Source organism: Protopterus annectens, chromosome 15.part0 (genome assembly GCF_019279795.1).
Source record: "Protopterus annectens isolate FY-2018-M chromosome 15.part0, PAN1.0, whole genome shotgun sequence".
Classification (NCBI taxonomy): Eukaryota; Metazoa; Chordata; order Ceratodontiformes; family Protopteridae; genus Protopterus; species Protopterus annectens.
Window position 1 is genome coordinate 348,773,429 of NC_056749.1, and position 23,754 is coordinate 348,797,182.

Genomic DNA, 23,754 nt, shown 5'->3' on the forward strand with positions numbered 1-23,754 from the left:
TCAGCTGTCCTAGTAGTATTATCCTGACAGTTACTCAGGTGTCTGCTACAGCAAAAGCCATGCTTCGCAGAGATCTTAAAATGCATCAAGAGATTTCATTGTTGGAGGTATCGGTCAGAAGAAGGGTACAAAAAAATTTCCACAGCATTGGATATACCATGGAACACAGTAAAGACAGTCATCTAAAAGTGGAGAAAATATGGGACAACATTGACATGACAAAAAACTGGATATCCTTCCAAAATTGATGAGAAGAGAAGACAAAAACTGGTCAGGAAGGCTGCCAAGAGACATATAGCAACACTGAAGGAGCTGCAGGAATTTCTGGCCAGTACTGGTTGTGTACTTCATGTGACAAGAACCTCCCGTATTCTCCATATGTCTTGACTGCGGGGTAGGGTTCAAAGATGGAAGCCTTTTCTTACACAGAAAAACATCCAGGCCTGGCTAAAATTTGCAAAATAATACATCAGCTCTCCCAAAAGCATGTGTGAAAATGAGTTATGGTCTGATGAGGCCAAGAGTGAACTTTTTGGCCACAATTCCAAAAGTTACATTTGGCGCAAAAACAACACAGATGGAACATTATGGTGAGTACTTAACTTCTTTATCTGATGTTGTCTGAGTATGCACAAACATCAAAATGAAACATCTCCCCAGTGAACCCTTTTGCAGTCTGCCTTACTATGCACAAGCACCAGAATGCAACATTTCCATCAACAACCCCTTCAGCATCCCTTCCAAGTATGCACAAGAACCAGCATAAGCTCTAAAATCAAACATTTGCCATGTGATCCCTGCAGTAGTATGTGCAAATACCACGTCTCACCAAATCAGACAAGTGCACATCACCCACCAAGAAACCAGTTATTTCCAAATGTTTTCTGTTTGCAATGTCACACACTACATTCACACCCCCTGCACAGCTGCCATCAGCGTTTTCTGTAGGGGGCTAGCAGCTTATGATGGCATTGAAAGTAAACACTGCTATCCAACTTGAAGCAGACCAACACAGTTCAAATGCACTTGAATAGGCAACCTGTGTAAAGCATAAAAATAACAAACCACAGGTTTGGTCTTCCCCAGTGGCATATGAAGGGATGATGGAGGCATACTAATGGAGAGAAGCAGCTCCTAAATGTGTTTAACCCACCGTTGGGGCCTTTCAAAATAACTGCGATATGACCCCAATTACTGTCACTAGAGGCAGTATAAATATGGCCCATGAAAGGGATAAGGTTACTGTAAACACTAAACAAGACAGGTAATTCCGAGTACCAAGCAATAAATTTAGCTAGGCGTAAAATGGCCCACAAGGGCAGTTAGCTTAGTACTAAACCATGAACCTATGAAACTATGACTGTTAGCACAAAAAAAGAAGTAAAAGAAAAGAAAAAGGAATTATATTGTAATTTTGCAGTGTACGCATTCTACAGCTGAGGACATTAAAACTTTTACCATGTGGGGATTTTAGGTGATCAGAAGTTATAACATTTGTCAAGTATGCCCTGCATGCTTCCTGTCCCAAATTTATTTTTATGACCCAGTCCTAGACCATACACAGAAAGCAAACTCTCCAAAAATGTAAACCATGGATGAGATCACTTTCCAAAAGAACACAAACAGGTCAAAAGAGTCCTTTAATTCAAGGCCAGCTGAGGGTGATTTAATATCCATTGTAGAGATGCAGGATGACATTTTATACTCAGTTGCTTTTGTGCTTTAATATCATTGCCACTTATTCAATAATTATTGCATTTATGGCAGGGGAAACAATGTTTATCACAAATTCATCATGATTATGTGGCACATCCTACGAAAAAGTCATCATTATAGCTTTCTTTAAGCTACATTATCTTCAGACTGTTAGTGTTGTAAATCTGTGATATTAATAGATTAAATATTTGCTTATGTTTAGTCCATAATTTGTATACATCCTGTAAAAGTCTATAGCAACATGTGGTTTTGAGATACAATCTGGTGAAGCAGAATTAATTTACTTCCTCCTAATCCAATTAATTTGCTTGTCATAATAAGCTGCATGTATTGGACAGATTTCAGCTGTACATCATAGTTTCAGTGGTGAAACCTATTTTGTTCTGTGATAAGGTCCAGCACTCTACAAACAAAACAAATCATTGGATTTTCTGTGCCCAAAACATAAATGTAGAATAGTAGGTGCAGTGCGTAGGAAACAACCGAAGCAGAAAAAAACGTTGTTACCAAAAATGAGGGAGACTTACAAGTACCACGGTCTACATTTTCAGCATTCACTTGTATTGTTAAAGTTGCCCAGTTACACACGCATACCAGTGACTTTCTTTAACTGTAACTCAGCTAAATTATCGGGTTCTACACCAGACCATGCCGAAAACCTTGCAAATGTAAAACAATACATCTGTGAGCCTGCCGCGGCTCTACAGGTCAGTGGAAGTGGCACGAGAAGTAGGAGACGTGTAACCTGGCCAGTTAGCTGCTGGTTAGTGTTGCTCACCTTCCCATTTGTTCCATATTTTGGAGGTGGAAGGCTGAGGGCTATGGTTATGCGTTGCCACTCAATGTGAGAAAAAATAAAACTCTGACATGCCTTAAACAAAGGACAACATATTGACATGTGTATTTCGGGGCTGTACCAGCATTCTACAAAGGAGGTTAGTGTTAAGAAAGGATAATTAAGGATATGTCATTATGTTACAGGGGTAACAGGTGTGAATGGATTACAGTAGCACAATAAAATAAAACAGCAGCTACAAGAAACGCTTAGTCTTGTACAATACATGAACGCATTGGAAGCATAAGAAAATGTAACTTCCTGCATGTACTGAGTAGTGTCAGCAGCAATGTCATTTACATTTAGATCCAGACCTCTGAGGTCATCCACTTCTTTTGCTGTGTCACTTGCTATTCTACACGTTTTTTTAAGTCACTCAGATATTAATTTTTAGTTAGATGTCCAGTGGTATGTCAAATGAATTACATTCTTCTCTACCAGACTTCCCTAACTTCACTTATCATATGGCTGTATTCACAAACCGTAGCCACAGCATTTGCATGCCTCACTTTATCTGTCAAATTGTTAGGGTATCCCTGATCTAAAAACATTTAAGAACCTCCATTTGTTCCAAAACATTCCCATCCTCTGACACTAGGTGTGAAATGATTACCAATAATCCACTTTTGCCATAGTGGACAGCGGCTTTCAAAATGCAATAAACTGTTTGAATAACTTCACCTGCCCTATGGCTTTATTCTCAAAGCATAACTCTAAAATGCTGGTTATCATTCTTAAACACTTAGGAAAGTTGTAACCAAAAACTGGACATTAGTGTCTCAACCATTAGGCGTGAATGCCCAGTTGAGTAATGAACCCACTGAAATATTTAAATGGGGGTTGGAATTACTATATGAAATGACAGCTTACCTGAAGGGAAAAGAAATAGCAGTTCTTCGGGCAATCAAACCAGGAACTCCTTGCAGCAGCTGCCAGTGTGCCTCAATGACTATCTCTGGCGATCCGTGAGTGCCCAAATAAAATAGAGGGATCCAGTAGCAGGTAAAATCTCCAAATATTAGCAAAAAGAAAAGAAATACCTGCTGCTGGACCCTCTATTTATTTGGGTAATACAAAAGGAAATTAGGTTGGGGGGTGGACCTGTTACGCAAGTGGTGGCTTGGATTGCAAGAATCTGATTGGCTGTCACCACTTGCTTTATCAAAAAACTTTGAATCAGAATTTGTACTAAAAGTTTAATGTGAACTTAATGTAAAAACACATTGAATCATAACTATATAAGGTAAATTACAAGTTCAGTTACGATTTCAGTGTGGTTTACATTAAGCTCAACAACAAATCTGCAGTACAGTTTCTCGCGCTTGTGGAAGGCACTCGGGGGTAACAGCTTGCAATTAGTATCTTCTCATGGCGTGCTCGATGTTAAGCACAGAGGCGCCATGAGAAAAGGTACTCAGGGTTAATGAGTTAAACAGAATACCCTCAATCGCTCAGTCAAATGACAAAACAGTTTTTATACATAACTGCTGTCTGTACAATCCACATGGACTTTCTCTTTAGTAACTTCTACGTCTGTAAAATCTTAAAAATGTATACATATAAGTACTGTATGTGTGTAAATGTAAATAGAAATGTAACTATTCTGTGTTTAACTGGAACCAAGTATAATGCAGTGTAAACAAATGGAGCTTTTCTCCCAAGGCCTGTGCTGAAAGTGGGTATTACCCACTTGGACTTTCCTGGTAAAGAAGAAGATAGATAGATAGATAGATAGATAGATAGATAGATAGATAGATAGATAGATAGATGAATAAATAAAAAGTGTCTAAATCCAGTGATAGCCTATTTCAGACTGCAAGGCATTCACGTTTTCTGTATTTGGATAACTTGCTTATACTTGCAGAGTCTTTTTCAAGGTGTCAGGAATCTCTCACTTGGGTGAGTGAAGCCCTTCACAGACTCTAGTTTCAGTAGAGTATTCAAAAGTATTGTTTGACTTCTTCCTACAGTATTGCTTTTATTGGGTGTCTCCTAGATACTCAGTTCAGAGCTTTTTTTCCATAGAAAAAAAGGTATATCTATATCTGTATATGTATCTGTATCTATGGGTTTTCAGTCAGCCCAGTACTTCTGTGAGGAAATTTCTCAGGATGCTAGGATTCATGGCAACAATGTATTCTCGTGATTCCTCTAGCCGTATTCAATATGAGAAAGATTCAGTGGTACCTGAAATGTGTATGATCAAATCAACACCCCCAGACTTTTCAGATTCCAGTTTTGGGATTAGTAAAAAAGGAACTGTTTTGGTGGAGTTTTATCTGAATCTGGCTCTCCCATTATCACTTCCAGCTCCAGCTTGGGAAGCTGTATCTTTGGGGATAAAAGTGCAGGGTCTTTGGAAAGAAAAGACAGACAAAGGCACATAAGCATTATAGAGATGTTGGCCAGCAACACTCTCAATTGTCTTTAGTCTCCTGGGTCTCTTTAAGTGATGACTAACAATACACAATGAGCTGGTATGTAAGCAGAGGAGTTCCAGATCTTACCCTATGTTTAGATTATCCACGGTAGTTTGAAAATTGCAGTCCAGCATAATCTCACTTGACATATATCTTACATTTTGTCATAGCAAAACGTTGTGTTGAACCAGCTGGGCAGTACCAGGATAGACCTTCATGAATAGAAACTTAATTAGGGAGTCTTTTATGATTTGATTCAGCTGTGGGGAACACCTCTAATAGATCTTTTTGCCTCCATTCACAATGAGCAGCTGGCAAAGTTCTGCTCCAGGAGTCCATGTAAGCAGGCCTAGAAAACAGATGTGTTCTAATTTCCTTGGGCAGGAACCTTCCCGTATGCCTTTCCTCCCCTTCTCCTGATATCTAATGTCATTCTAAAGATTCAGAAGGCCTTTCCAAAGACTGTTGTGGTGACTCCCTTCTGGCCTATGCAGTGGTGGTTCTTTGTCCTTTTGGAAATGGCCAGGGGCAATTACTGTATGCTTCCTCACAGACTGGACCTACTCGAACCTGAAACAACAGTAACCATCTGTCTAGATGTTATGGTTTAATACCTTTTAGTCACTTGCTTTCTGGGGATGTGCAGCAGGTATAAAGGGAGGAAAGGAAACTTGCTCCTATGGAATTGTATTTTAGTAAATGAAAAAGGTTTTCTAGTTGGTGCTAGATCAAGAACCTAGACCATTGTAACACTACTGTTACTATGATTCTACAATATTTGTGTGAGTTATTATCCTCTGGGCTTTCTTGCTCCTCTGTCAAGGTTCATTTGTTGGCGATTACAGCATGTCTTTTCATTGATCCATCTAGAAAACAGGTGGCTTATTCTTGGGATTATAATTTTGTTTTGGAAAAATTAACTCTTGCTCCATTTGAATCAGCTTATCAGGCTGAATTGAAGTTCATAACATCATAAATAGTTACAATGATTGCCCTAACATCAGCAAGAAGAGTGTCTAAGTTGCAAGCTGTCATGGTGGACAACCTTATTTCATTTTCAAGAAGGACAGGCTTTCTCTGATAACTAATCTTTCATTTATATCTAAAGTAGTATTCAAATTTACTTTGAGCGAAGCTATTTATCTTCCTGTTTTCTTTCCAGAACCTAAAAATGAGGGAGAAAGGATTCTGCATACTATGGATGTCCACAGACAACTTAGATTCTATCCTGACAGAACCAAAACCTTCAGAAATTTGGGCCAGCTGTTCTTTTTTATGACAGTAAGAAAAAACGACAATCTGTGTCAAAGCAGACTATTTCCAAATGGTTATCTCATGCTATCACATTTTGTTACACCCAATATAAGTCAGTCAGTTCCAGTCAAGGTACATTCTACTAGGGCCATGGCTTCATCAGTGGCTTTTTGGAAATGGATAGACACTAGAAGTTTTCTGGGGGCAGCTACTTGATCATCTGTGCATATTTTCACAAAGCACTACAAACTAAATTCCTTTTCCTGGTCAAGAACAAGCTTTGCTAGGGCAGTTCTCCAGGAGCTCCTGGACCCTCATCCTTTCTCTTCCCACATCTTGTAAGCTGTAGTGATCTACCCATAGAACTAAGGCTACTACAGCATTGATCAAATGAGGAACATAGTACAGCTGTGTAAGTAAACTTACTATAACACTAGATATTTAAATGGTCACTGCTGCCATAGCTGTTCCTTCCCTCTACCCCCCATTTTTGTTTAATTTCGTTGCCAGGGTGAGGATATTGTTTTTATTACCTAGCATTATCCTCCTTCAGAGCTCTAGCCTTCCTCTTTCAATTGGCATGAAAGTTCTGAAGAGCTTGGCGCCCAGACCTTTGGATTTCTCCCTGCTCTGCTTGAGCTCCTAATGGTCTGAGTATGTGGAAGGTACCCTTAAATCTTGGAAGCTGGCCAACTGTTATATCCCACGCAGGCTATAACCCATATAAGGAAGGATACTGCATCAGTGTAAACCACAGGTGAAGTACATTTAGTTCATTATTCATCCTAGCAGCAAAAAAGTAAGAGACGTTTAATACCTTGGATCTAGCAACTGACAAACGTACTTGAGAATGCTTGACATTAAATGCAGTCTAATTAGAAAATTAAAAAAATGAAAAATACTTAAAAATATGTAAATTTCATGCCCTTTGTAACTGCTCTTCCTTGATTGTTACCTGTGTAGAGATAGTTGCAATTCATCGTGTTCGTCATAATGCTATCTGCTTTTAACATCTTTCAACTGCAACAGCCAATGCTATATTAATGCAACTGTTATTTGACACATATTCATTTTTGTAACCCCTAGGAATCTTTCTGAGCCATTGATGACTTACAAACTCCATGGAGATCTTATCCTAGCTGCAAGTAAGAAAGCCATTTTTCCTTATTGTATTTAGAAATATTTTCTATTCATAAGGAATTGAGTTGCTAGAGATCGCACACTGATGGACACATTGCAGTCGTTTGTCTACTAGGTATTAACTCCATTTGTGTCTTTTGGCTTTTCCCGGTTAGGGATCGCCACAGCGGAACTCCGGTCTGCTAATGATTGGCAGTAGATTTTTACGTACTGGCTTGCCGGGCCTAATGCACAACCTTCAACGAAGGAATGCCCATTCACGTATGTCGCTACACAGAAGACGCTCTAACTGAGAATCAAACGGGCAACGTCTAACTGTGAGGCGACAACACTACCGCAGCACCACCACCGCAGTATTAACTCCATTATTGTTCTTTAAATAACCGTTGTACTTTGCTATAAATCTATATAATATACATTTATTTATGTATTGACATTTGTTTACCAGGAAAGTCTGAATGGGTAAGAGCCAATTTTCAGCAGATGAGCGGGGAGAATCTCCCATAATATCATCTGTATTGTATTAGATATATCCCTGTAAATTAATAAATAAGTAAGTTACATTCTGAAAGAGAAGAGAAATTTCCCTGACCTATGTGCTTTGATAAGCATTGTGGTAAAATGTTATTTAAATGTAGATTCCTCTTTTTTTCTGAACAAATGACCTATTTAGTTTTGGACGAGTTTGGGGTTAGGTGTGTATAATGCAGAAATAGTGAAGTGATGACATGGCTAACACTGCTGCAGTTGTTTGTGATCCCTTCTGCTTTTTTAATTTAATGCAGAAATATTTAAATTTGTTACCTGAGCACATGTGCCCCACATGACTAATACTTTGCCATGCTTGTATTCCTCCAAAAGGTGCTTGTGTATCATTGCTCCTGATAAATGTTTTACTCTAAGGAGTGATTATGTCTGCTTTAGTGCTCTTGACTTTCCCATCCCCACATTGTTCGAAAATGCTTTTGCATACTTTAGTGCTCCTGCCTAACACATTGCCATACGCACATTGCTGTAAGGGCTGTTAGTGTATGCTCTAGACTGATGCTTTGCTACTTTCTCCATTGTTCCCTACAGGCACCAGATCCTGCCTTCTGACAGACAGCATTGCTGTTTCTCGTCCTCTGTGTCATTTTTGATTGTCTTCCACTACATATTAAAAAGGTTGCCAGTGGTCCAGTTAGGAAATTGTTTTAAGTACTCTCATTTAGCTGAAAGCCTTTCATTAGCATGTACCGCTTGCAAAACATTTGACTACAGTGTATTTATTTATATCTTCTTTACACGTAAGCTGCACCATGGTACAATGCAGTGAAGTGAGTTACACAGTAAATATTTATTTCATACTGCTGTGTATGCTTAGATAGGTACTGGTTTTCTCCCTTTTTGTTTTCTCTGGTGATTTAATTCCTGTCATTGACACACACCATTTCCCTTGCTGTCTGAATTGTGCCACTGGTACTTTTATTTACCAGCCTTCAACTTTTCTTCCCACTAAACATAGCTAACAAAGCAATTGTTTATTTACTTCATTTACATTCAGTTGCCAAGCAGTTTAGAAAATTATCCGGTTTGTTCTTTCATTCATGCTATGGTTTCTTTCAAGTTTTCCCTTCCACTGCTGTGATAGTTTCTCAGTGGCAGGCATTTGCACTTTTAATTGTTAATGTATTGCAGTTAATGACATGAGATGATCGCTTTTTATTTACTCTACACATGGCCAGTGGAATCAGTGGAAGAGACATTAGGTCATTTAGCCCAGCCTTAACAAATGTGTCCCAAACACACACATGCACACACGCACACACACACACACACACACACACACACACACACACGCGCGCGCACATAACCTTCCATCAAAAACTCCTAAATATCAAACTAGTAAACATAGATCCACAAAGGATCAAAAAAAGAAAAACACACAATGCTAGTCCCCCAGCACCTCCAAGCTAATTTTTTATAACAGTTCTGAGATTGTACTACAGTGAGGAAAGGGTATATTCCCTGATCTCCACAGTACCACAGTCGTGTACTGATAAAGGTGGTACATTTCAATCAGTTGTAAAAACTCTGTCACAGACTCTTCAACAAAAGGTTCTGTTCCCAAACATACATGCACCTATATAGGTGTGCATGTTTTTATATATCTATATCTATCTATCTATATAGAGAGAGGGACAGAGTGGGAGAGAGGTATTAGTGCCTCCTGTACCCCCTACTCTGTGTTTTGAGAGACTGTCATTTTGGGACCCCCCTGCTCTGTGTTTTGGGGGACTGTAATTTTGGGGCCTTCTGAGTGAAGGATCTGCACCTGCCCTTAGAGAAAGAGGCTACATCCCCTTGCTCTGAAAAGAAGAGCCAGAAAGTGAAAGGCAGAGATTTTGCCTTTCAAATAGGAGAAGGGTCTGGGCCTTGAGCAAAGACAACAGGTTAGTCTGTTGTGAGAAAAAAAGGCTCTGGATAATCTACAAAAGGGCCTTACAGAAACAGATGCTTGGTGCCAGAGCCATGGGCTCAAGCTCAATGCCAAGAAATGTATAGTTATCCCCTTTGGAAAAAAACATGTATCCATGAATTACCACATAGGTGACAGTACACTAAACACCGAAAGTGGGATAAGAGACTTAGGGACACAAGTGGACAGTGGTCTCACCTGCGATAACCACATCGCCACAACAATTAGGAAGTCCTTCTATGTGGCACACCTCATCACTAAGGGCTTTTCATTCAGAAAAAAGAAGGTCATTGTCCCTCTGTACTCATCCCTCATTAGACCCATTATAGAATACAATGCCCTGTTTGGTATGTACCTCTCAAGACATCTGCAACAACTGGAAAGGCTGCAGAAGTACCTCACTAAAAGAATCACAGGCCTAAATCAGATGCCCTATGCTGACTATCTAAAAAAACTCCAGCTGTACTCTGTCGCATATCGTTTACTCAGAGGCGATCTCTGCTTAACATACAAGACCATGTCAAACCCAGAGCTGTTGGACATGCTACACTTAAAGAAATCCCAATCCCTCAGAGCCACACACTCCAGGGATCTAAACACTGTCATCACAATGAACAAAACATGCTGAAGGGATACGTTCCTGACCCAGACTCCCCAGTCTCTGGAATAGACTGCCCATACATGTCAAGCAGAGCACCTCTTTGGCCCTCTTCAAAAGGAACCTTGACGATTGGATGGGAGATAGGAAATTCACCCTGGGGATCATGTCAGTTGCCCTGCTAGAGAGGGGTCCAGGAAAGTAAATATTGTGGGAAGAAATAGCCAGGGAATTGTTATGGCTAGGCTTGTATAGGCCCTAGTGCCGATAGCCTAGTACCAACCTATGAACCTATGGGATAGTCCGACTGGATACTTGCCCATTTTCAGCAGAGGCCCGGGGAGAAAGGCTCCATACATGCATACAGAAAAACTGTTACATTAAACAAGTTAAAGCACCATTACAGATACAATACATAGGATAAAAGTCATTCATTCTGTCATATGTAAATCTGATTTGTTATAGAGTAACAATTAGGAAGTAATGTAGGGGTGGCCAAAAGACCTCTTTAGCACATGTTTATATTGCCAGAGTTAGTCAGGATTAGAGCAGAGACATAGCCATTGCCTTTTAAAGTACTGTTTTAGATTTTTTTTGAATTGGGTTAGAATGGGTTCTGAAGTAAGCTCAGCAGGAAGTGAGTTCCATATTTTGCCAACAGAGTTGGCATATAGAGAGTCTCCAGATAAGTTGTTGCTTTTGAGGGTTTGGACTAGTAATTTGTTGGATGAGTGAAGTGTCTTGAGGTTGCTGTAAGGGGTGATAATTTTTGTACGTACGGGTGTGTTTTCAGGTTGGTAGAGAATTTTATGTGCTACTATTAGCTGATTGTACAGAAGTTGGATAGGCAATTCTAGCCACCCTAGATTCTCTAGGTTCAGACAGTGGTGCGTTCTGTATGCTGCTCCAGTGGCAAATCTAGCAATATGATTAAAGCAGCTAGAGAGTTTATTAAGGTCAGACTTACTCAAGTTCGTGAAGAGAGGGGATGCATAAAGGAGGGTGGAAAGTAGATGTGTATGGACAGTTACCATCCTAGTTAGTGGAGTGAGGAAATGTTTGATCTTGTAAAGTGAGCCAAGTTTTTTATTAACTTTTTTAATAGCTTGATTAATATGCATATCAGTCTTGAAGTTATTATCAACTGTTACACCTAAGAGTTTGATACAGGGATCTGGGACAATGACAGTGCCATTGTTAGATTTTATAGTAAAAACTGGAGCAGAGGCTTTACGAGTGGGGGAGATAAGCATTAGCTTTGTTTTGTTTGGATTTAATAGGAGACATCGATTACAGTGCCAATTTTTGACAGTATTAAAAACATTTTGGGATAGAGTCTGCAGACTTAAAGAAGAGGTGGCAGAGCAAGTGGCTGTTGGGATGACTATGTACAGGTCATTAATAAAGATAGAAAATAATAGGGGTCCTAATATAGAGCCCTGAGAGACCGCAAGGGTGATAGGTAAAAGGGAAGATAGCTTGTTCTGCCATAGTACATCCTGTTGTCTACCACTCAGATAAGATTTGAACCCTTGGATAGCCTGGACATCTAGGGGAATAGTTAAGTGTGTGTATGAGTAGTTGATGGTTGACCATGTCAAAGGCTTTGGAGAGACCAAGAAAGAGGGCAGAAGAAAGCTTATTGTCGTTTCAGTTTTGATTAGTAACATTGGAGAAGGAGAGGAGGGCCATGGTTATACCGTGGAACAATCTGAAACCATGCTGCGAGTTATCCAGGAGATAATGCTGAATGAGATGGCTCAGGAGTTGTTTATGGATGCACTAATTTTAGCCAGAGGTGACAGTATAGCTATAGGTCTGTAATTTGACAGTTCAGTGAAACTGCCCCCTTTGTGGAGTGGAATAACATGGGATGTCTTCCAGATGGAGGGGATAGTGGCTTCTGATATATTTCTAATGATCAGGATAGAGATTGTGTATGCTATGGCGTCCACAGCTTTTTGTAGATACTCAGATGGGAGGAGATCTGCTGCAAAGGTGGTAGATTTTAGTTTCTTGATTAGGGCACGGATAAGTGATGTGGAAACTGGTTTAAAGTTAAAGGGGAGTTGAGAACTAGGTGCAACAACGTTAGGGCTTGAACAACTGGGAGATAGTTGGTTAGCTAGTGACTGGATAGTTTCTGTGAAGAAACTATTAAAGGAATTGGCAATGTCTTCCGAAGTTTTTTGGATGGTAGCTGAGGGGGTAGGAGTTGTGCATTGCCCTGGGTGAATACGTTTATTTATGCCTGCCCAAAACTTTTGCGGATTGTTTTGATGCTTCTGTTGTAAATGGCAGTAAAAGTTTTTTTTTATCTAGGGTGGTAGATTTTTTAGTGTTGTTCCTTAGTTGTCTAAATCTAAGTTGATCTAAGGGGGATTTTGTGGTGCTCCAAGTGGTCCAAGCTTTGTTTCTAAGTAAGATCATTTGTCTGGTTTCTTTTGAAAGCCATGGAGCAACTTTTGCTTTAGTTCTTATAGAATGTGCAGGTGCATGGGTATCAAGGATGGTGCATGGGTATCAAGGATGGCTAGGAATTTGGTGTTGAAATATAATACAGCTTCTTCAAGTGGGAGATGTTTTAGGACTCCCCAATTACATGCTTTGAGTTAATTTTGGAAATTAGTGGGGTTAAAGTTTTTTTGTTTCTAATTGTTTTGTAAGTAGGTTGGTGGGGGATGTTAGTCTTATGCCTGATTATATAGGTAAGAAAATGGTCACTTATGTCTTCAGGTCGGGTACTGGCCCTATACATGTGGGGATGGCTATTAATGAGTATCCAATCTAGGATACTATCTTTGTTATTAGGTTTATTGACCCTAGTAGGGGAGGATATGATCCGAGTAAATCGATATAGATTTACATGGTTGGTCGGACATTCTGAGGAACAAATATATTATATACAGAGTGAAAGACAAAATGAAATATATACATATATACAAGTGGATATCATAGTTGCATTGAAGGAATAAAAGCAGTAACAGATAAATTATAATGTAAGAGTGTTCAGTCTCGCGGTTTGTTCTTACACACGGGTTCGGAGCCGATCCTCGGCTCCGAGTCGGCCGAATTGCAAAGCTCTGAATCTCAGAGAAGCTCGAGACCAGCCCATATCCCACAACCCTCCCTGCCATTTCTCAGATCTAGTTTGCCGCTGCAACAGATCGGATCGAGGAGAGCTCAGACCAGATAGAAACTTGAGTTTTTGTTGATTTCTTCAGATAAGAATTCAAATTTTTTCTTGTTGATACTTCATTATAGTTACTAGTTACTGTAGAAGTGCTGTGTGTGTGTGATATATATATATTTACCCATTTTTCTTATTCAGGCACCTTTGTGGCCTAACCTTTTTTTCTTGGGTGTGGTATTTTTTGTGAGAGTTTTATATTATAACTGTTTAGTATACATATATTGCTAGGATAGTAATTTTTTTTTTTTTACCTATTATTGTAGTGATCTTCATTGTTACTGTGCAATGTCAGAAAAAGCCAAATCTGGTTTTAAAAGATGTCAGTGTGGGCAGAAAATGTCCATTACTGACAATCATGCTTCCTGTGTCTACTGTCTTGGCCCTCTCCATCTCCAAGAGGATTGCTCTATTTGTCATTCCTTTAGCGGGAGGGTCATGACAGATAGACGCAGGAAGCTTATTGACAGAGGATTGTTGAAGCCGGCCTTTCAAGAGGCTTTGGACAAGTCTGATCAGGCTTCTAAATCCTCGAAGGGGTCGAAGATGTCGGAGCCCATGTCATCGGCTCCGAGTTCATCTTCTCGGGTTCGTTCGCCAGTTCCACAGATCTCGGGGCCGAGCGTCGAACATTTATCTTTTACTGAGCCCCAGATCTTGGAACCGGTGTCGGAACTGCCACCACCGTCCATTCTTCGGTCGGTGCCATCTTCGGCTCCTTTGACCCGTTCTTCCAGACCGTTGTCTGACACAGATGTGGATTGTGTCGTGCAGAAACTCATGGAAAACACGGCCCTTTCCAAGTTAATTGCAGTTTCCTCCCAGTTGGTGTCGAAACTAGAAGGCCTCCCCATATCTCCAACGGGTCCTCCTTCGAGACCCATCCAGATCTCGGAGCCGGGAGAAGAGGACCTGATGATAGTGGAGCCCTCGGTGCTGAAGCCGTCCATTGCACGATCGACACCTTTGACTTCGACTCCTTCGGAACCGTTAGGGGAGTTGCGGAGCCGACGGTCTTTGCTCGGTTCCGGAACTGAGAGTCGTACCGACCTGTCGGTGCCAACTCTCCCTCTCGGGGCCTCGGCACAGACTGGTTTGGCTCCGTCCTCAGGGTCGGAGCCCACGGCACCTGGTTCTGGGATGCTTCCGTGTTCTTCGGAACTGGGGGAGCCCTTAGCCAGGGGTTCAGGGGCCTTTGACCTTATGAGGAAGGTATTGTCTGCACAGACAACCACATCATCAGGGGAATCTTCTCCTTCCCCAAAAGGGCCACTTTCTGTTTCTGCCCCCACGATCCATCCCAAGCGTCGAGCCCAATTGCCTCAGCCACCCACAGAGGGTTCCCCCTGTTCCTTGGAGGCCTCACCAGAAGCCCCCTCTGATGAGGTCCCAAGGAAACGGTTGTGCAAGAGGAGGCACATAGATTCCCCACAGGAATCTCTAATGTCTGACACCGACTTGGATGAGGCAGAGGGGTCCCCCAAATCACCCTCGGAGGATGTGTCATTTGCAGACATCCTGGAGATCTTGAAACAGAGGGGTGATTGGCAGTCCCTAGCCCCCTCTGAGGATGAGTCGGTGCTGCTGAAAGCTTTTGGGGCTCAACCTTCTACATCCTGGGTGACCCCGCCCTTCGATGAATTAATGGATTTGATTGCTCAAAGGGCGTGGGAGACACCTGACACAGTGGAGCCAGTACCTAGGAAACCAAACAAGTTCATCACTGCCCCCCAAGATAAATCTTATCTCACCAAGGGAGTCCCTATCGATGCTATGGTGGTGGCGGCAGCCACGAAAAAGGAGATGTCTGAGTCTTCCTCATCTGTTCATCCTCCTAATAAGGATTCTAGGACTATGGACTATGGACAGATATGGGAAGCACATTTTTAGTTCAGCGACTTTTTCCATGCGTTCGCTAAACTACCTGACCCATTTCACACGATTGCAGAGGGATCTCATCAAGGAGCTGACAGATACCCTCCAGGGTAACACAGATGCTGCTGTTTCAGATAAGGTAACAGCACAACTTAACACCCTCACATCCATAGTAAACTCATCCATGAGGCTCATCTCGTATGCAGCCGAGGGATCGAGTAGAGCTGCAGCTTTAGCGATTGCTCTTCGAAGACAATCATGGATGCGGCTGTGCTCCTTTGCGGAAGCCTTCAAGTCTTCCTTTGCTAATGCCCCTTTTGATGGTGCTACACTTTTCGGGCCCAAAGTTAAGGAGACTCTCACTCGGTGCGAGCAAGAGGGAAAGACCCTGTCTGCTGTCGGGGTCCATTTTTCCGCTCCTACTAGACCATACCCCAAAGGGCAACGAGGCGGAAAAATGTGGTTCCGTAAAAATCGGTGATCTTTCCAGACCACACAGAGTGATACCCCCTCCAGAGGCAGAGGAGGGGGTAGAAATGGAAGACGCTGCCCCGGCGGCAGAGGGGGTCCGCATAACCAAGGCGACAGGGATTCCGTCCCTGGGAAGCCTTTCCAGCACTCCTGAACGGAGGCCTGGCTGAACTGCTCTGGAGGCAGTCGGGGGTCGCTTAGCTTTATACCCACTGGCCTGGCTAAACATTACTTCAGATTCTTGGGTAAAAAGCATTATAACCAGAGGATACAAAATCCCCTTCTTTTCAACACCACTTCTACAAAGAAAATTTCCAGATGCGCCACCCCGTCTGAGAAAACTAGCAGCTGTAGAAATTTCAAAGTGCTCGAAAACAGAGTCATCCAACCAGTCCCGGCGGACCAAAGAGGATTCGGAAATTACTCAAGGTTCTTTTTAGTTCTATAAAAGACAGGGGACTGGAGACCGATGTTAGATCTCAGCCATCTCAACAACTTCGTGAAGAAGGAAAAGTTCCGGATGGTCACGCTTCAATCGATCCTTCCATTCTTACAGAAGGACAATTGGATGTGCTCTATAGATCTCAAAGACGCGTACTACCACATCAAAATGGCCAGACCGTCCAGAGATCACCTGTGCTTCCGGCTGGGGGCCAGTCACTTTCAATTTCGAGCTCTGCCCTTTGGACTCACCTCAGCCCCCAGGGTGTTCACTAAGTGCATGGCAGTAGTTGCGGTTCACTTGAGACGACAAGGATTCTGGGTGTTTCCCTATCTGGATGACTGGCTCCTCACCGCCACCACCGAGCGTCGACTATTGCAAGCCAGAGACTACACAATCGGCCTTTGTTCCCATTAGGGATATCCATAAACTTTGAAAAGTCTTGTTTATCGCCCTCACAGTGTATTTCCTTCATTGGAGCAGATCTAAATACACGATCGACACTACTAAAACTCCCCCCAGTAAGAGCTTCAACTCTCAAACAGCAGGTCCTACTTCTTCTAGTCAGCAAGAAAGCCCTGGCCAAACTGGTGTTAAAAGTGTTGGGACTGATGTCAGCCGCATTAATTGCAGTCCCTATGGGAAGGTTACACATGAGGATTCTTCAATGGCTACTTTTTGCGCAGTGGTCGTTCCAACACCTACCCCTAACGCACGAGGTCAGGATAACAGAATCTTGCAAACGGGACCTCTCATGGTGGGTGTGCGACCAGAACCTCACTGTGGGTCGTCCGTTCATTCTACCCATCCCAACAGCTACAATAACCACGGACACTTCCCTGATAGGGTGGGGGGGCTTTTTCAGGGAAGAACAGTCCAAGGAGAATGGTCCAGCATGGAGTACACTCTACATATAAATGTTCTGGAGTTGAGGGCGGTGTTCCTAGCGTTGCAACACTTCCAACCCCTCTTACCTCTAGGGACAGTAGCAGTTCAGACAGACAACATGTCTGTAGTCTGGTACATAAACAAGCAAGGGGGAACCAGGTCTTACCCGTTATGCAGAGAGGCCATGAGAATTTGGCAATGGGCAGAGTCCGCGGGTCGCTTTCTGATAGCAACGCACATCTTGGGGTCATCCAACGTCATTGCGGACAGGTTGAGCAGAGCCATCCTGTTACCTCACGAGTGGTCCCTGAATTCACAGACGGTGGAAAAGATCTTCCGCAAGTAGGGCCAGCCTTGCTGCGATCTGTTTGCTTCCCCATTGAATGCAAAATGCAGAAGCAACTTTGCCCTTCTACCCCCTCCGGGGGATGTCCCCAGGGACTCACTGATACACGATTGGCCCCCGGGTCTCCTATATGCATTCCCACCGACTCCATTGATTCCCAGATTTCTACAGAAAGCCAGGAGCCTGAAAAGGACTATAATACTCATAGCCCCGTTCTGGCCTCGTCAAATATGGTTTCCCTTTCTTCGAGCTCATCAAATAGAGGAACCATGGATTCTGGACCCAGTGCCAGACCTGCTGACACACTCGTCGGGAGTTTCTCACCTGTCTCTACAGTCCCTCAAACTAGCAGCTTGGCTGCTCCGCTTCCCTGCCTAGCCAGGTCTCATCTTCTCCCTCCGTCAGTTCAACGCATCCTAGTTGCTTCTCATAAAGCCTGTACTACTAAGCTCTATACGAGTAAGTGGAAACGCTTTGTATATTGGGCATCTAGTCAAAACTTAGATCCCTTGGTAGCTCCTTTACATAAAATTTTAGAATTCTTATCCATCCTTTTTCACGAAGGAGCTTCTACTTCCACTCTTAAGAGTACAGTTGGCGGCCATATCAAACTTCCATATTGGTGAAGGAGGTTCTTCCATTATGTCTCACAGGCTTTGCAAAGCCTTTTTGAAAGGAACCTTCCATCTTAGACCGCCTGTCAGAAAACCTTTCTTTCCATGGAGCCTGAATTTGCTACTGTCGCAACTCATGTTGCCACCTTTTGAACCTGCTCCGTCATGCCTCCTAAAGTTCTTGTCGTGGAAGACGCTGTTTCTCGTCACCGTGACCTCAGCTTGTAGAGTCTCAGAGCTGCAGGCATTATCGGTTAGACCACCTTACCTGATATTCCACCCAGACAGGGTTTCTTTATGTACAAATCCATCTTTCCTTCCAAAAATATGTTCAGTTACGAATATTAACCAGTCTATAGAGCTCCCTACTTTCTTCAAAATCCATACTAACAAACTGGAGTATATGTTGCACAAGTTGGATGTCCACAGGCAGCTAAGATTTTATTTAGACAGGACCAAAGCTTTCAGAAAAACGGATCAACTCTTCGTCGCTTTTGCAGACAATAAAAAGGGCATAGCAATTACTAAACGTACACTATCTAAATGGCTTGCTGACTGTATAACATTTGTATACTCCAAATCAAACCAATCCTTACCAAACAAACCTAAGGCCCATTCTACCAGACCCGTTTCTACCTCATTAGCTCATGCGGCTCTCTTGCCTTTGGACACTATTTGTGCAGCAGCCACGTGGTCTAAACCACATACTTTCATCACTCATTATAGAGTGGACAAGGTCTCCAAGGATAGGACATCATTTGGTTCCACTGTGCTTAGGAACGTTCTTCCATAAGTCACTCGGGGTCACGGAGCTAGGGATGCTACCCGTGTGTAAGAACAAATGGCGAGATTGAACTCTCTTACATAAAGAAGTTATGTCCTTACCATAACGTTCCATGTAGAGTGTTCATCTCGCCTTTGTTCTTACATTCCCTCCCTTCCCACCCCATGTGTTTGGAAGAACTGGTAGGATTAGAGTCTGATCGATGTGTCTTTACTCTTTGTGGACTATATGGTCCCGTGTGTCATGGGATATATGCTTAGACCATTAGTTATTGCTATGGTGAGAGAGTGTCTCTGAATGGCTGAAGAGAGTGTATGCTTCTAGCACCGCTGGTGTTGGATCCTTTCGTCTCGTTTGCTTGCAAACTAGATCTGAGTAATGGCAGGGAGGATTGTGGGATATGGGCTGGTCTCGAGCTTCTCTGAGATTCAGAGCTTTGCAATTCGGCCGACTCGGAGCCGAGGATCGGCTCCAAACCCGTGTGTAAGAACAAAGGCGAGATGAACACTCTACATGGAACGTTATGGTAAGGACATAACTTCTTTTTATATGCAGAGTAAGTGAAAAAGCACAATATATACATTGATTATATATAGAGTGGAAATCAGAGATGGCATGCTGAAAGAATCACAATCAAATAGAGTCAGAGCACAGTATGTTGACTGATGAAGGGAATGAGGAGATTTAAGTTACCTGACCAGGAGATAGCAGTTCCATTTTCCTAGAGTCTTGGAATGCACTTTTATTTGTGAATGGGAAATGTGGTAAGAGGAGTGAACTTTAAGAAAAGAAGGGCGTGATTCAGACAGTTTGGGACCAAGGACTGAAAAAGCATAGTCTCTGCAGCGAAGCCTAGTTGGGGTTTGGGGGAAAGGGCATGATTAGTCAGCATGTCTGAGCTTATATGTTGGTGCATTTGTGAATAGTCTGGTAGCTAGCGGAGGGAAGGTATCATTCTTGATAAGTTTAAATAGCTGAGAGGCATGTAGAAAGTCAGCACATTGTTTCACATGTAGCCAGTTAGCTTTTCCACTAGTATTGTAGTGGTGGTCATTTCTCGGGAAGAGAGGTATGAATCTGTAAATGTCATTTGAAATGGACTGAATGGTAGACACATTTCTTTTAGAAGCTGTTGCAATTAGTGGGAGACAGTATGCTAGCTGAGCCAAGCCAGTAAGATACGTTTATTAGTGGCATTTCTGCAGTGTCAGTATAGAAAAGTGGAGATTCTTTTTTCTCTGTGTGTGTGTGTCTGTGTGTATGTAGTCCCAACTACAGTCAACACATCAAGGAACTGGAGCACAAATGCCAAAAGAATGCAAGCCTGATTAATGTAGTGTAGTAAGAAAAGTAAAACATTGTATTGTGATGTGACGGAACAGCTTGGTAATATTTTTGAATTAATGTTTAAGTATGAAAATCTAGAAACTGTAAATAAAGTCCAAATAAATCTTTTAAAGAATTAATCAGTAAATTAAAACAATGCCTTCTAGCCCTTGTTTCCCATGTTAAGCACACAGAAGTAATACTGCTATGACAAACTTGAAAAAGAGAAGTAGTTATCCTAACAGAAAGAAGGGACTCATATTAACCTTTTGAAGCTGAGGGAGGTGACCATTATAGAGAATACGTGAAACAGGCATCTAGAAACCATGGAAACAGCTGAACATTGTTTCAAGGAAGCAGTAACACATGAAACCAGTTACAAACCACAAAGCTACAAAGATACACCAAAGTTCAATTGGGCATGTATAGAATCCATCAGAGATGCTTCATGCTGAATGAAGACTCAACCAGCAGAGGCATCATCTATATCTGATGTAAAAGAAACCTCAACAAGATGACTAGGACTAGTTCCAGTATCATACCCCTGGAAAGATCTAACACCCTGATCTGGCTTTGTAGGAGAAATAGCATTATTTTGTTCTCCTTAACACAACCAGCAGGTGCTTTGTGGGGCACTAACATCAACAGCCATTGACTTGGAATGACAACAGTGCAAAATCATAACTTGAGACTTGCACCCTACATGCAACTATGAAGCACTAAGAGTATACCTTATTACTATGACTTGTGAATTATGTAGCCTGTCTGAAAAATCAAGTGTGCACAGCAAGTCATTGATGAGCAGTGGGGCATGTACACACCTTATATCACTGATGCACTTCTGAGAAACCAGCAATTAATAGACACCAGTAGAATCCAGCCATACTAACATATAGACTGTTCAAATGACTTTTACATCCAATCTACTATGTTTGATGCATGATAAGGCACAGAGGAAGTACATATCATAGTAAAGGATACTGCAACCAGGGCTGGTGTTAGCATTTTGGGGGCCCCAGCAAATGTCAAGTTGGGGGGGGGGGGCTTGGACACTTCCAGTCTAAGTATCACCCTGTTACTGCCACTACTCCTAATCAACCTTTTAGATCATGCTGTAGTGTTTTAGAGATAATATACACAGAGTGAACTATAGTTACAGTGCTGAGAGGCCTGTATATCACACTATGTTGGCCCATCTCACAGAAGGACATTCACAGTTACTAACATTTAGTTGTAGCAGTAATACATTACAGCAACTCTGTAAACGGGGTAGGACTTGGGTGAAATGTTGCCCTAAGCACTGCCCCCCCCCACACACACACACACATCCCATGGGCTCCAGTACTCCCATCTGCTGCCCTCCCCATCTCTACACATTACTTTTTCCTCCCTTTCCTCACATTTTGCCTTACTCTTCAGCTTTTTCAAGAATCCATGATTTTCAAAATGCTCTGAAATGCATTTTATTTTATTTGTTCTTTTTATACAACCTTTTCCTCCAAATAGAAACTATGATTAAGGAAGGAAATTCAGTGTTGCTGTTCATCTTTAGTTTTCCTTGCATTTTAGAGCATTTTCCCAACCTTTTAATCCAATGGTGGCCTGAAAAAATCATAAGACAAAAAAGAATTTCAATCTTACTTTTTTCTTTCAAGAAAGACATAAGCTGTGCCCAAGGGTTAATGTTCAAAGCTGACAAAATAGTTGCTCACAATAAACTAACAACACAGTTGTAAGGACACACAAATCCTTTCTGGAAATACTGCCTGCTTCCCTTACCCCTCCCCCCCAAAGAAAAGGACAGTCACTGCCTGTGCATCCCTCTGATGTTAGATTTGGATGAAAGGAGAAGTTCAGATGGCCATGGTCATCTATTTTTTGACTGCTTTCATATGTATACATAGCATACCTTCTCACTCCTCACTCCTTCCATTCCAAAAACAATCACCACTTTATGTGCCTGGTGGGAGTTTGTGACAAAAGTAGAAAAAAATATAACTACAGTAATGAATTCCACTTTGTTGCTAATATACAGTACACTGCCCCCACACATGCTGTAGTAACTTTTTTGTACACCTCCGAGGTGTGTGAGAAAAGTAAAAGAAACAATGACCTGATCTCCAGCAGAAGCTATAATGATATCTTCTGCATACCTCTAAGGTTTGACTGTGATGAGAATTAAAGAAGTAATGAACACACAATCACCAACCCCCTCCCAACCTTCAGCAACCGTATAGACACACATCTATGTAGGGCTGGTTTTGGAATGGGTGCGGTTGAGGGTAGAGGCTATTACTAAGTCCACATCCAAATCCACTTATACACCCTGGCATGTGGTGGCCATTAGACTCCTAGAAGCTCTTAGGTGTCTGAATTTTCTCTGATGTATTTTATGCTTTATTTTTGAAGTGTAATTACTTGGGAACTGCATTTTTAACTGCTACGCACAGAAGAGTTATGTAAGTGCCTGTGTGTGCCTAGATAAAACTCAGTAATATTTTTTTAAGCACACACACTCACTCACACACAACCATAGCTTTGCGATTATTTCTGCAAACAGCAGTATACAGTGCAACACTTGAACTACCCCAACATATGAGTGACTGTTGTTTAACAGTTATCAAACAACAGCAGGGGTAAGGCAGTTTTATTTACCTTATTGAAGAGTACTTATCACTGTCCCTGATTTCACAGAATATACCTGATTTTGCCTCATATGTCTTACTCTGCCCCTGATAAATAATTCAGGATTATAGTCAATAAATTCAGACACTAGAGTTTTAGACAACTTCTTGTCCAAAAAATTCATGTTGATACAAAATGTGTTTTTCTATTAGCTTTTTAAGTGAATTAGAGTAATATTTAAAAAGTGTTCCTGATTTTGAGCCTTTATTCAGATATAATGTGTGGTTTGCCCAGAATTCTTGAGCAAAGACTTTGAGAGTTGCAGTATCTGGTGTTCTGCCAGTATTTATAAGATTCCATGAAAGAAGAAAAAAAGTCCCTGAAGACAGGAAAGCAACAGCTTTTCTTAAAATCCAAAGTAAACAATGAGATAGGTTACTCTAGGCTGCTCATCTCTAGCACTTACCTTGCTCATGTTCATTCACTGATTTATAAGCTTTATCCTAACAGGATCATACCACAACCCTGTTTTGGATAAAAAGCATAATCAGAAAATTAATAATGTATTTTTTTCCTCCTCATTTTCCCCCAACCAGCAGCAGCTTTTGTGGGGCCACCTCACAATCAATGATGAAGGGGCCACTGCAGCCATGGGTACTGCAGGAGCATAAAGCTGGGGCTATGATGTTAGTTTTAGTAAAGGGACTGTCCACCAGCAAGATTTAACTAAATCAAGGGTACTCTGTTGGTGGTAAAACATTTAATGAAATTG

The 23,754-nt window shown here is 41.8% G+C and overlaps 1 protein-coding gene across 3 annotated transcripts in view; it reads left to right on the forward strand.

Moving 5' to 3' along the window:
* The window catches only part of OPHN1 (oligophrenin 1), a 2,670,560-nt gene that overhangs the window by 2,228,154 nt on the left and 418,652 nt on the right, over positions 1-23,754 (forward strand). For all 3 annotated transcript variants that reach the window (XM_044057106.1, XM_044057104.1, XM_044057105.1), the window contains one exon: positions 7,312-7,370. In XM_044057106.1, coding sequence (XP_043913041.1) covers positions 7,312-7,370 — 59 coding nt within the window. The remainder of the gene's footprint in view (positions 1-7,311; positions 7,371-23,754) is intronic.